Below are 12,337 nucleotides of genomic sequence, written 5' to 3'. Positions count from 1 at the left end.
CTTGCACAAGGAGCATCTCTTGTACAGGGAACATCCTTTGCACAAGGGGCATCCCTCACACTGGGAGCATCTCTCGCACAGGGAATGTCCCTCACACAACGAGCATCCCTCGCACAATGAGCGTCCCTTGCATGGAGAATGTCCCTCGCACAATGAGCATCCCTTGCACAGGGAGTGTCCCTTGCACAAAGAGCTCGCCTGTATTGCTCAACTCCCCAGACCTGCTCTGCCCCGTGTCTCTGGCAGCTCCATGTCCCAGCCCCAGTGGGAGGAAGGTCTCTCTTGCACAAGCAAGGGTGCCTGGGGCTGGAGCTGATCTACAAACAAGAGGCAAGATTTGTCCTGCCAAACACACACCCTTTTTTGCCCCCATACAAATGTCTCCACCTGAGTGGGTCATCAGGCTCGCCTTGCTGCCCAGGGATGAGACGGGCACCCCTGGGTGCTGCGCTCCCTTCAGTGCCAGCTCCCAAGTAGGTCAGATAAGTTACTGGCAGAAATGCCCTCTGCTCCCCGCTGCTCCGGGGCCGCAGCGATGTGCCGAGGTGGGGACAGTGCTTCTGCCAATGGCTGCAGCTCGGCAGCAATGCCACTGCAGCGTCCCCCATTTCTCCCCATCCCATAGGATGGGCAAAGGGGGCTGCAGCATGGGGTCACACCCCCCAGCTCCAACCAGTCCCCAAACCAGCGCCTGTGAAATGCTCCCTCTGGCAGCCCCAGCCCATGCCGGGGTGAGGGTCCAAGTATATGCCTGCAAGAAACTCCGAGCCCCTGCCCTGCAGCGAGGGGCTGTGCAGACCCCACAGCCCCTGGTCCTGGTAGCCCCCAGCGAGGGAACAGCCCTCGGCCAAGGATGGAGGTGCCGGTGCCTTGCTGGTGCTGCTGGCAGGCTGAGCCTTCCCCAGCCTTTGGCTCCAGATCCGCGCTGTTTGCTGCCGGAGGGGTGCTGGGCGATGAAACCCAAGCACATCACCTGGATTTTCCTGACAGGCCTGAAGGGCAGAGCAGGCAGCGAGGGTGGCTGCAAACCACTCCAGGAGAAATCCCCACTGCCAGTGACACAGGGCTGCTGCTGGCGATGGGGTCACCTCCCTCCTTCCCTGTCCCACCCCGTGGTCCCCTTTCCCTCTAGCTCCAGACCCCACTGGGCTGGAAACATGCAGGGATACAGCCATTGCCACTCCCTACCGCATTCTGGGCCCGATCCTGGCACTGCAGCCTCTGGCACCCTCTGCCTGGCTCCTTCCCCAGTGCCGTAGGGCTGGCAAAAGCCCTGCCGGGGCAACTGGACAAGCGGACACATCCCGCTGGCCCCTTCTTGCCACAGCACGGTGACAGAGAGGTGAGACGTGCTGATCCTCAGGCTGTTTATTGGCATCTCCCTCGGTTCAGCCCGGGTGCCGCGGCCCCACCGGGCTGGTGCCTGGCTCACCGGTAGGCACTGCAGGGGTTTTGCTATGCAGAGACCACCAAAATGCCCCCAGCCACAGACCCCCCTCCCCAGGCATTGCCACCCCTGCATGCCCATTATGGTCCCAGGCCTCTGCACAAAACCCCATTTAAAAAATCCCCAAACCACGAGAAACGCAGAGGGGTGGCTACAGTCACTGCATCGCCCCCTCTGAGCCCTCACCCGTGCCCCTGCACAGCCCCAGGGTGCAAAACTGGGGGGGGGGACATCAGCACCATGTGCACCCTGGTCGGCTCTCCTGGCGTTCCAGTCCTGGCTTCTCCTAGGGGGGCTGTGCTGGGCCAGGCACAAACGAGGATAAGAATTAATTGTCCCCTGGGTTCCTAGCACAGTGGGTGCCCTCTTCTCGCAGAGGCTGGGGGGTCCAGGGTGGGGGTTTCATGTCCAGAGGTTTTAAGATCAGCAGAGCTCCTCTTCCTCTCTGCAGCTGGGGTCTCCGTGTCACCACTTGTTCCATGTCCCGGGGGACTGCAAACAAAGGGGCTGGGGTTTGGCATGGCAAGACCCCCTGCGCCCAGCCCAGCAGGTGCCAAGGGCAAAGTCCCTGCAATCCTGCTGGCACGCCGAGTCCTCCTGCCCCAGCTCAGCCAAGGGCTCCGTAGCACAGAAAGCTTTGGCCAAGAAGAGGAGCTGGGTTTTGCTCCCCAGCCCCAGGGAAGGCGCTCGGCGTTCTGTTCCGGCTCTGCCGAGGAAGCAAAGCACCCGCTGCGGCACCGAGCCTGAACCTGGGGCCGCTGCCCACCATGGCACCACTGCCATGCCTGGGGCCCTTCGGCCTCTCCACCTCTTTCTTCTTCCTCCTCTTCTCCCCCTTGCCGATTTTTAATTTTTCCTTAATTTCTTGGGGGTTTTCTTTTTTATTTTTTTTTTTTTCTAATTTTTTCCTCCTGTTTGTTTTTGCTTCTGTTTAAATATCAAACGAAAGAAGAAAATCCAGCGATGGGGGCTCTGGAGCCAGGGGCCAGGCTGCTGGGTGGGCGGTAGAGGGTACCGGGCTGGCTGGGGGGGTTGCCGGGTGTCTGGGGGGTGGGAGTCCTGCTGGCTTTGGGGCGGAAGAGGCTGCCTTGCTGCGTGGAGGTGCTGTTGGAGAGGGGTGCGTGGTCAGGCTCCCCTGAGTCGCTTTCAGTGTAGCTGTACGCCTGCGCCCGTGAGATGCCCTTCTGCTGCCGCCGCCACGAGTTGTAGTAGGTGGGATCGCTGATGTAGTGGTTGACAAAGGAGTGGGCTTTCTGGTGGCCGGGGTCCACCTCATACTCGCTGTCACTGCCCTATAGAACAAGGTAGGGGAGTGAGCCTGGGGTGGGGGGCATCACCCACCAGCCCCCAAAAGAGGGTGAGCTTTCCCAGCGCTCTTTGGGGGATGCTGGCGAGCACATCCCAAAAGACATCGGGGGCTGGGACGGCTGCAGCACCACTGGGGTGTTTCTGCCTCTTACAAAACAAAACCTCATAGAAAAGGGTTGCAGGGTCCTGGGGCCCCTCGGAGGGGGGATCCCCGAGGCTGTGAGACCCCCAGGCTGGCGGGGAGGATGTTTTTGGGAGGCGGGTGCTGGCAGCCCTGCCTCCCCCTTGGCGGTAATTGGATTCAGCTTCCCCTGGCCCTGCACAAAGGGCCCATTGAGGGCGGTGGGGAAGCTGCACCGCACCAGCGCCAGCTCCCGCCGCTCTTCACAGCTCCTCAAAAGCCACTCAAGCCCCGCTCCGGCAAGAGGGAGCAGAGCCGGCATCTGCCACAGAAGGCAAAAGAAACAGCCGATGCAGGCAGCGACAGGGGGGCCCCCTGGGGCTGGTCCCCCTCCTGCTCGGGGACAGCCACGGAGACCCCCAGGACCTTTCCCTGGGCTTCAGCCTCGGTCTTTTCAGATGCTGCCCAGTGTCGGTCCTGGGGGTGATGCTCCTGTGGCCTCGCTGGAGGCTGCCTGCCTGGGGAGCTGCCCGTGGCCGCGCTCCTGCCCGGCCACAGCTGCCCCTTTCTCCGGGAGGAGACAAAGGTGCCATTTTGCAGGGTTGGCAGAGCTGTGGCCGTTGCCACCAGCGACCAGGCACAGCAGGACAGTCCCCAACCCTGCTGCCCTCCTGTCCGCTGTCCCCAGCAGCCCTGGGTTCCCCCCCGCAGTGCCACATCCCCCCAGTGCATGGGCTATGGGCTGTGCCAGCTTTACTCCAGCTCTGTGCCGTGAAGCCATGGGGAATGCTGCTGCCTAAAAAGCAGGATGGGGTAGGAGAGCAGGATCAGCATTGCTTTTCCCAAATGTGCACCAGGACCTGCATTGTGGTGGGCAGACAGCAGGGCCGATGCTCAGGGAGGACTCCCAGCATCTTCCATCCTGCCCTTGTTGCCCCTGCCCCAGGTCCCCATCCCCACGTGCAGCCCCGGGTGGTCACCTGAGAGTCGGAGACCTCGGAGGGCTTCTCCGTCAGGCTGCTGCTCTCGGCGGGGATCAGGTCGTTGTACTTGGTCACATCCTCGTCCGAGTAGTGGAGGCTGCCAGGGCTGGGCCGCGGCGGGGACCTTGGGGAGAGGCAGGTGCTCAGCGCAGATCCCCCCTCGGGGCTGTGCCATGTGGGGACGAGCCCAGCTGACCCCCTGGGCAGGCTCTGGGACCACCCATATGCTGTGCCAAGCTCCCCCTAAGGACCCTGCCTGTGGTCCATGGGCTCTCAGGCATTCCCAGCTTTTCAGGCTGGGGGGGCACCGGGCAGAACAGGGTCACCCCGTTGGGGTGCCAGCCCTCCCCAGCCCTGTGCCCATCCCATAGTGATTGCATGATGGAGGGATGGGCATAATGACTTTAAAAGCTCCCCCCTGCCCAGGGAACGGGCTGCAGCGGCAGGTCCTTACCGGGTGTAGATGCCATTTTTCCGGCAGAAGGAGTTCTTGACAGAGAGGCGCCGGTTGTTGAGCTCCAGGGCGGGGAAGCTGCCCTCATCCAGGCTCACCATCTCACCGTGGCTCAGAGCGGTCGCCTTGGAGCTGTTCCCTGGGGGACGGGATGCTGAGCCTCCCCCAGACCCTCCCCAGGCAGCACAGTCAGGGGGGGCCTGGACTCTGCACAGGGGGGCTGGGGAATGACCCAGGGAGGGTTGTGCTGGCTCCGCATTAGAGAGACCACAGCCTGGGGACGGCCACGAGGTGCCAGTCCCGGAGCAGCAGCCACGCATCAGCCCCGCGCCCAGCACCGCCAGCCGTGCCGAGCCTGCCTGCCTTGGCTCGCACCCTGACCTGCCCCATCGCCTCTGGCTCCCGGCTCAGCGGCTCTGTTTGCTTAATGAGGAGGTCTGGATTTTCCCCACAATTTGAGCCCTTGATACAGCTAAGAAAACAGAGCTGTGTTTGACTAATCCCAATGACCTCTGCTGAGCCCCCCAGGCTGTCCTGCCTCTGCAGCTGACAGTGGGACAAATCACTTATTTAATCTTTAGCTCCCAGTGCTCTCTGGGAAGCCCACAGCATCTCTATCAGATGTCACTGGGTCCATGGAGGAGCCATGCCCCGAGGCAGGCTCCCACCACCCTACTCAGACCCCAAAGGCAGGCAGGGAGGCCCCAGAGAGGCTGCTACGGGGTCAGGACTCTGCACCCCCGGCTGGCACCTCAGAGGGTCCCATCACCACCCACTACATCCCCAGTGCTCACCTGAGTCTGACTTCTTGGCATACTTCTTGCTCTGCCCACGGATGATGAGCACGAAGACAAGCAGGAGAATGAAGATGAGCCCTACCAGGGCGATGACCACCAGGAACCACCACTCCTCGTAGAACGGGTTGGCTTTCTGGGCTGGGGCACAGCAGGGAGGATCAGAGGGGGACAAGCATGCAGGGCAAACCGGTATGGATGGGGAGCCCCGGCTGCAAGGCATGGGGTTGCCATGGGGAACTTTGTGAGACCTGGATCCATGTGAAGGAGTGGGTTAAAGGGGTGTGTGTGACAGGGGGCTTTGCAAGGGGAGTGCTGGCAGATGCTGCTGGCAGCAGGATGTGGGGCTCTGTAGGAGCCAGGCAGGGTTGGGGAGATGGGTTTCAGTGGTGGCCACAAGGACAGAGCAGCACTGGGACTCTCCCTCCAGCACAGGGGTACCAGCATCCCCCCAGAGACACCCACGTGCTGCCCCCACTGGCTACCTGACACGGAGGGAGAAGGCGTGCTGGGGGTCCCATAGCCATAGTCATTCACAGCGATGACACGGAAGTCATAGCTGACCCCCTGCTTCAGGATGTCCATGCTGAAGGTGTAGGAGGTCACTTCCTTGGGGATGTCTTTGATGAGGATATCCCAGAGTCCCTCATCTGGAAGAGAGGGGGAGCCTGGGAGAGGGCGACTGGCTCTGTGGGGCCCCCCTGGGCGAGAGGCTGATCCCCCCCACCCAGGAGCACCTGCCCTCTGCCCGCTGCCCGCCCTCCCCTTCCAGCCCCGGCAGGCACTGAGCTCGCTCACTGCAGCATCATTAAAAAGCCCCAGTGATGCACATGCCTGATTGATCACCTGCCCTGGCCAAGGGCAAGGCACCTCCCTGGAGACCTGCTGCCACCACAGCCCCAGAGCACCCCTGGCAGCCCCACGGGCTCACGGGAGTGAGGGGTTTCCCTCCTGGGTGCTGCTCCCCGACACGACACGGGGAGTGGTACCCACCCCTGTTAGCGATCGATTGGGTTGTCTGAGCTGCGGTCTCTGTGGCAGGAGAAATCATTAACTTGGGGCTGCAGGAGAGAGCGGGGCCATGCCTGCTGGCTCCCTGCCGCGGGGATGGGGAGTCCCGGCTGCCAGCCCTGCCTGCACAGGAGCAGGGCCCTCCTGTTTTGGGATAACCTTGGTGCCCCTCGGCTCCCCCTTGCCCGGCTGGGGGAGCATCACAATTTCCATGCCTACGAAAGCAACAGCACCAATGAGTACTGCTCCGCAGCTCATCTGCCCCGTTCCATCACTCCCAGTCAACACCTGCTCGGCAGCATGGTCCTCATGGACCAACATATGGCCAACACCCCGGGCACCCGGGTCCTAATCCCCAAGCCTGTCAGGTGGCCTGGGTGAGATCAGCACTCCCTGCCTCAGTTTCCCTTTTTCCTGAATCCAAGACACCACTGGTATGGGGGTGGGGGTGGAAAGCAGAGAGGAGCTGCAGTACCTGAAGGACGGGCTTCGATAACGTATCTGGTGATGGGCCCTTGGCCGGGGTCCCCGCTTGACCAGTGGATGGTGATAGCTGAGCCGTAGCGGGAGATGAAGGGCTCACCAGGTGGGCCAGGGGCACCTGGGGACCCAGAGTGGAGCTTGTGGCGCGGGGGCACAAGCTGGCACGTGGCCATGCCGGCCCCAGTGGTACTGTGGGAACTGTCCCCACTGCATCTCCTCCCTTGCCCCCAGCACAGCATCCCACATGTCCCCCCTACCTTCCCCAGGCCCCGTGGTGATGTTTGCCTCAACGTTCGGCCCGTAGGCGAAGGTTTTGGCCCGGATCCGGAACCGGTATGTCACACCCTCTGCCAGGTCCTTCACCTTCATCCACAGTGGGCTGTTGCCCTTCACGTCCACTGTCACAATCTTACTGACACCTGCAGGGATGGAGGCTGAGCTGGGTCCTCCCCAGAGCCCCCCCCCCAGCTTCCCCTCATGTCCCAGCCATGTCCTCACCATCCACGGGCATGCAGGGCTCATAGACCAGCCTGTAGCCCTCGAGGATGCCGTTGGGCAGCGGTGGTGGCTCCCAGGACACATTCACCGAGGTGGTGGTCAGCTCGCTGAACCGGATGGAGCCGGGGGCACTGGGAGCTGCGAGGGAGCAGAGCGGCCGGGGACAGCTCAGTGCTCCCAGGGGACACCCCCAGCACCAAGCCAGCCCCTCTCCCTGCCTCCTCCCTAACAGGGCCGGGGTACTTGCCATCACCATCTCACACCACCCTGGTGCCACCTGCCTGTGCCCCCATCCCCACCGCAGCAAAGACCCTGCCAGGCTCAAAGACCCCACACAGGGCTCAGGGAAAGAGCCTCCTTCTCCTTGTCTCTTCTCCCGAGACCTTCATCCTTCTCAAGTCTCAGGCAAGACCTTCATCTCCACGTGCCCCCAACCCACAAACCCTCCGGAGTGAGCCCAGGGCTGCTCTCTGCTTAGGACTGCAGCAGCAGGAGCCATGGTGCAGCTGGGATGAAGGGGCATCAGCCAGACATCACCAGAGCTGGACCCATGGAAAGACTTCCCTGTGCAGCCCAGGGGCAGGAGGGTGCTGAGCAAAGGGCTGGGGGGAGCCATGCCACGGGCCCCACCTGCCTGCTGCGTCCGCCCCTTGATGGGGGTGCTGCGGGGCCCGTCTCCTGCGGCGTTGAAGGCGGCGACGCTGACCCAGTAGGAGGTGTACCCCGTCAGATTCTTCAGCTTCACCCCATTCTCAGGCATGAAAAGTGTCTTCACCCGTGCGCTCTCGTTCTGGCGCTGGGCCTCCCAGAAGTGGATCTGCAGGAGGAGGAGGGAGCACGGAGACATGGGTGATGCATGGATCCAGCACACCTCGCCTTCCCCAGGCCCTTTGCTTTGCTCAAACAGCCCGTGCAGCTCTGCCTGGGCTCCTAAGCCCCTGTCCCAGCGTGGCTGGGGGCATGTCAGAGGGAAAGGAACTGCCTCTCCTCCAGGATGGCTCCAGACTGTGCTGGTCATCAGACATGACCCCCGCTCGCAGTAGGCTCAGGGCTCAGCATCGCTGCACTGCAGAGCAAGCACGCTCAGATGACCCTTGAGCTGTGCCTAATTCTCAAAGGACAGAGCCAAGCAGGAGGAACCACCACGGATGTGGTCAAGGAGGTGCCTAGAGCATGGGGATGGGCAGCCCGGCAGCACCCTGGATGTACGCCAGCTCCATCCGAGCACCACCTTGGGTGCACCCCAGCTGCACCCTGGCTCCATCCTGGCAGCACCCCAGCTCCATCCCTGCAACACCCCGGCTCGATCCTGGCACCCCAGCTGCACTCTGGCTCCATCCTGGCAGCACCCCAGATGCACCCTGACAGCACCCCGACTCCATCCCAGTTCCATCCTAGCTCCATCCTGGCAGCATCCTGGCTCCATCTCTGCAGCACGTGGCAGCACCCTGGCTCCATCCCTGCTGCCCCCGGCTCCATCCCGGCTCCATCCCGGCTCCATCCCTGCTGCCCCCGGCTCCATCCTGGCTCCATCCCTGCTGCCCCCGGCTCCATCCCGGCTCCATCCTGGCTCCATCCCTGCTGCCCCCGGCTCCATCCCGGCTCCATCCCTGCTGCCCCCGGCTCCATCCCGGCTCCATCCCGGCTCCATCCCTGCTGCCCCCGGCTCCATCCCGGCTCCATCCCTGCTGCCCCCGGCTCCATCCCGGCTCCATCCCTGCTGCCCCCGGCTCCATCCCGGCTCCATCCCGGCTCCATCCCTGCTGCCCCCGGCTGCATCCCGGCTCCATCCCTGCTGCCCCCCGCTGCATCCCGGCTCCATCCCGGCTCCATCCCTGCTGCCCCCGGCTGCATCCCGGCTCCATCCCTGCTGCCCCCGGCTCCATCCCGGCTCCATCCCTGCTGCCCCCGGCTCCATCCCGGCTCCATCCCTGCTGCCCCCGGCTCCATCCCGGCTCCATCCCGGCTCCATCCCTGCTGCCCCCGGCTGCATCCCGGCTCCATCCCTGCTGCCCCCGGCTCCATCCCGGCTCCATCCCGGCTCCATCCCTGCTGCCCCCGGCTGCATCCCGGCTCCATCCCGGCTCCATCCCAGGGCCGACGGCGCCACCTGCCGTCCCGCGGCCGCTCGGCACCGGGCTGGGACACCCGGCACGTCCCCAGAATTCCTTCCCCAACGACATGTATAGCATCTCCCAGGGCACCCAGCACCCCAAAGCGACACCCTACACCTCCGCAGGGCACCCAGCATCTCTCCAGATCCGACACCACACACAGCGTGTCCCAGGGGACACAGCAACCTCCAATGACACTCAGCACCTCCCCAGGGCACCATGTGCCCCCCCAGGAACCCAGCACCTTCCCAGCACACCCAGTGTCCCTCAGCCCCGGCTCCCTGCCAGCTCCCAGGTGACAGGGTGCGGGTACCTTGTAGCCCTGTATGTCCCCGTTCTGGCTCTCGGTGGGTGGCGGTTCCCAGGTGACATCCAGCTGGGTGGCTGTGGCTGCCTGTACCGCCACGTTCTGTGGCGCACCAGTTGGCACTGTGCCAAAGGAGGGGACAAGTGTCACAGCCCAGCTGAGACCAGGGAGGGGAAAGCCCCCCCCCCCCCTCCCTTGATGCATTGGATGCACTGCCTCGCCTTGGCACGAGCTGGGGGTACCAGGGCAGCAGAGCCCCCTCCCCACAGCTCCCAGCTGCCGGCAGCCCCTCGCAAGGCAAGGCCATGCCAGAAGACTCACCCGCTTCACCCACAAAGACCTCCTGAGGGGGGCTGGGGGGGCCCTCGCCCACAGCGTTGTACACGCTCATGCGGATCTCGTAGCGTCGGTGCTTGCTCAGGTCTGCGGGGGAAGGGGGAGAAGGGGTGAGCGGGCCCCTCCCTGCAGGCAGAGGGGTGGGGGTCCTGGCTGAGCCCCCTTTGCTGGGGAGGATGGGGGTGTCCCCAAGGAGCAACAGGAGCAGGTGGGCAGAGGTGTCCCGGGGCATTCAGCTCAGCCCGGTTCACCCCACAGCACAGGCAGGCGGAGGGAAGGACGCACAGGGGGTGGCAGCGAGGACACAGGTGGGGGAGCGGTGACTTACTGTCCAGCTCGTACTGGGTGAGGGAGACCTCGCTGAGGTTGTGCACGGCGTAGATGGCTGGGCGGCATGGGGCAGGGAGAGCAGGCAGCTGGTTAGTCCCGCATGCAGCATGGCACCGGTGGGGTCCCGCCACCAGGTACCCACCCCAGCATGCCTGCCCACCCCAGTGTGGGCCAGGGGTCCCCTGCAAGGAGCCTGTCACCCCCAGAGGCCAACGGGGCTGTCACAGCACTGAGGAGCCTTTCCATCCTCCAGCTCCATCCCCTGAATGGCACAATCTGGGTCTGGGCATGCGGGTTTCCTCAAGGGTCCAACCGCAGCTGAGAGCAGTGGACATGGCAAGGTCCTGTCTTGGGGTCTGCACTTGTCACGCATGTCCCTGCTGCCCCCAGAGTGATGTGACCCTGTTCCCTTTGGGGCCTGAGGACAGCAGTGCACCTGGACACACACAGCGGGATGTCACGCAGACACCCATGTTAGGTGCAGACACGTGGACACCCGCGCTACAGGGACACAGGGGCTGAGCACAGGGGGACATCACAGACGAGCATGCTAGGGACCACAGACCTGGTGGCACGAGGGGGCTGGTGGCAGCTCCATGGAGCACAGCCTGACCAGCTCCAGGCTGGTACCCAGGAGAGGACATGGAGCACAGGATGCTGCTGTGCCCCATCTTCCACCCACCACCACTGCGTCACCTGCCCAGCCACATGTCCCCAGGCGTGGCAGGGCCACAAGCACTCACGGGTGAGCTCGGCCCACGTGGTGCCAGGGCTGCCGATGCTGCGCAGGGTGAAGCCGCGCAGGCTGTCGTACACCAGCTCACGATAGCGGAGACGGAAACCCAGCAGGATCCCATTGATCTTGTCCTCGGCCGGGGGCTGCGTGGGGAGGACAGTGAGGGGCTGCTCTGACCCAGGCTCCCTGACACCCCGAGATGGCTGTCCCTGGCACACCTTGGTGCCACCACGCAAGGCAGAGGGGACAGTTACCTGCCAGCGGATGAGCACTGATGTGGTGGTGTGTGGGGTGACGGAGAGGATGGTGGGGGCTTCCTCGGGGGCTGTGGGGGAGAAGCAGGTGGTGAGGCTCCAGAGATGCCCTGGGCACTGGAGGATGCCCAGGCCATGGGAGACACCCTCTGTCCCTGGTGCAGCCTGCGCTGACCCGCCTGCAGGGTGGTGAGCGACTCCGACTCCTCACTGTACTCGCTGTCCCCGATGTCATTCGTCGCCTTCACGCGGAACTTGTAGGAGGTGAAGGGCTTCAGCCTGCACGGGAGCAGAGCAGCATGGGGACAGTGAAGCCCCAGGTGAGCGCATGAGCCACCCTCCCTCCCACAGGGCACGCTGGCCAGTCTTCCCAACGCTGGTGCAAGCACTCCTCATCGGATGGGGAAACTGAGGCACGGGGCAACTGCCCAAAAGCAGAGCCCATCACCTCCTTGGCCCCCCATCACCCCACAGCATGGCTCGGGGCCGGCCCGTGCCTCACCGGTCCACGACGAAGGCGGTGGTGTTGCGGCTGACAGAGGCGGAGTGTAGTGCCCACTTGCCGTCGGGCAGCTCGCGGGTCTGCACAGTGTAGTAGCGGACGGGGGAGAGCCCGTCGCTGCCCGGCTCCCAGGAGAGCAGCACGCTGCGGGCTCGTACCTCCTCCTGCTGCGCCAGCGGCTTCCCGGGGGGCTGCGGGCGGTCTGGGAGAGGCGAGGGGCTGGGAGCGCTGCAGGCACGCCACGGGCATGCACAGCCCCCTGCCACGGGCTGGACCCCCCACCCCGTTACCTCTCTTCTCTGTAGTCACCACGAGGGCTTCGGCCGCCTCGCCCCAGCCCTTGCGGGTCTGTGCCGCGATGCGGAAGAGGTAGGTGGCCTCGGGCTGGAGGCCGGTGGCTGTGTACTGCCGGGCACTGGGCTCCAGCACCTCCACAGCGGCTGCATTGACCGTGGTGGTGTTGAGGCGGTGGGTGACCTGGTACGCTGCGGGGAAGGGAGTGGCACGGTGGGGCTGGCAGAGGGGACACCGTCTTGGGCTCCCCCTATGCATGCCTTCCTCCTCCATCCCTGCCCACGCACGGGGCCAGCAACAAGGGGGTTTTGGCTCCCTGCACTGGGAGCTCACACACAGCCAGGGACCCAACGCAGCCTGCTGAG

At 64.2% G+C, this 12,337-nt stretch overlaps 1 protein-coding gene across 2 annotated transcripts in view; it reads right to left on the bottom strand.

Moving 5' to 3' along the window:
- Positions 1-1,353: 1,353 nt before the first annotated feature.
- SDK2 (sidekick cell adhesion molecule 2) overlaps positions 1,354-12,337 on the bottom strand; it is a 51,326-nt gene continuing 40,342 nt past the window's right edge. The window contains exons 29-45 of one of the 2 annotated variants that reach the window (XM_037404336.1): positions 11,969-12,163; positions 11,679-11,880; positions 11,352-11,455; positions 11,177-11,247; positions 10,930-11,065; positions 10,185-10,241; positions 9,842-9,943; positions 9,527-9,642; positions 7,730-7,916; positions 7,100-7,237; positions 6,859-7,020; positions 6,594-6,719; positions 5,593-5,757; positions 5,108-5,248; positions 4,314-4,533; positions 3,857-3,983; positions 1,354-2,739 (exon numbers count right to left, since the gene is read on the bottom strand). In XM_037404336.1, the coding sequence (XP_037260233.1) occupies positions 2,386-2,739; positions 3,857-3,983; positions 4,314-4,533; positions 5,108-5,248; positions 5,593-5,757; positions 6,594-6,719; positions 6,859-7,020; positions 7,100-7,237; positions 7,730-7,916; positions 9,527-9,642; positions 9,842-9,943; positions 10,185-10,241; positions 10,930-11,065; positions 11,177-11,247; positions 11,352-11,455; positions 11,679-11,880; positions 11,969-12,163 (2,603 nt within the window). In that variant the 3' untranslated portion in view covers positions 1,354-2,385. The remainder of the gene's footprint in view (positions 2,740-3,856; positions 3,984-4,313; positions 4,534-5,107; positions 5,249-5,592; positions 5,758-6,593; positions 6,720-6,858; positions 7,021-7,099; positions 7,238-7,729; positions 7,917-9,526; positions 9,643-9,841; positions 9,944-10,184; positions 10,242-10,929; positions 11,066-11,176; positions 11,248-11,351; positions 11,456-11,678; positions 11,881-11,968; positions 12,164-12,337) is intronic. The other variant, XM_037404345.1, reaches the window with a different exon arrangement.

The sequence above is a fragment of the Falco rusticolus genome, chromosome 1 (assembly GCF_015220075.1).
Source record: "Falco rusticolus isolate bFalRus1 chromosome 1, bFalRus1.pri, whole genome shotgun sequence".
NCBI classification, from domain to species: Eukaryota; Metazoa; Chordata; class Aves; order Falconiformes; family Falconidae; genus Falco; species Falco rusticolus.
This window is presented reverse-complemented; position numbering and strand designations above follow the sequence as displayed.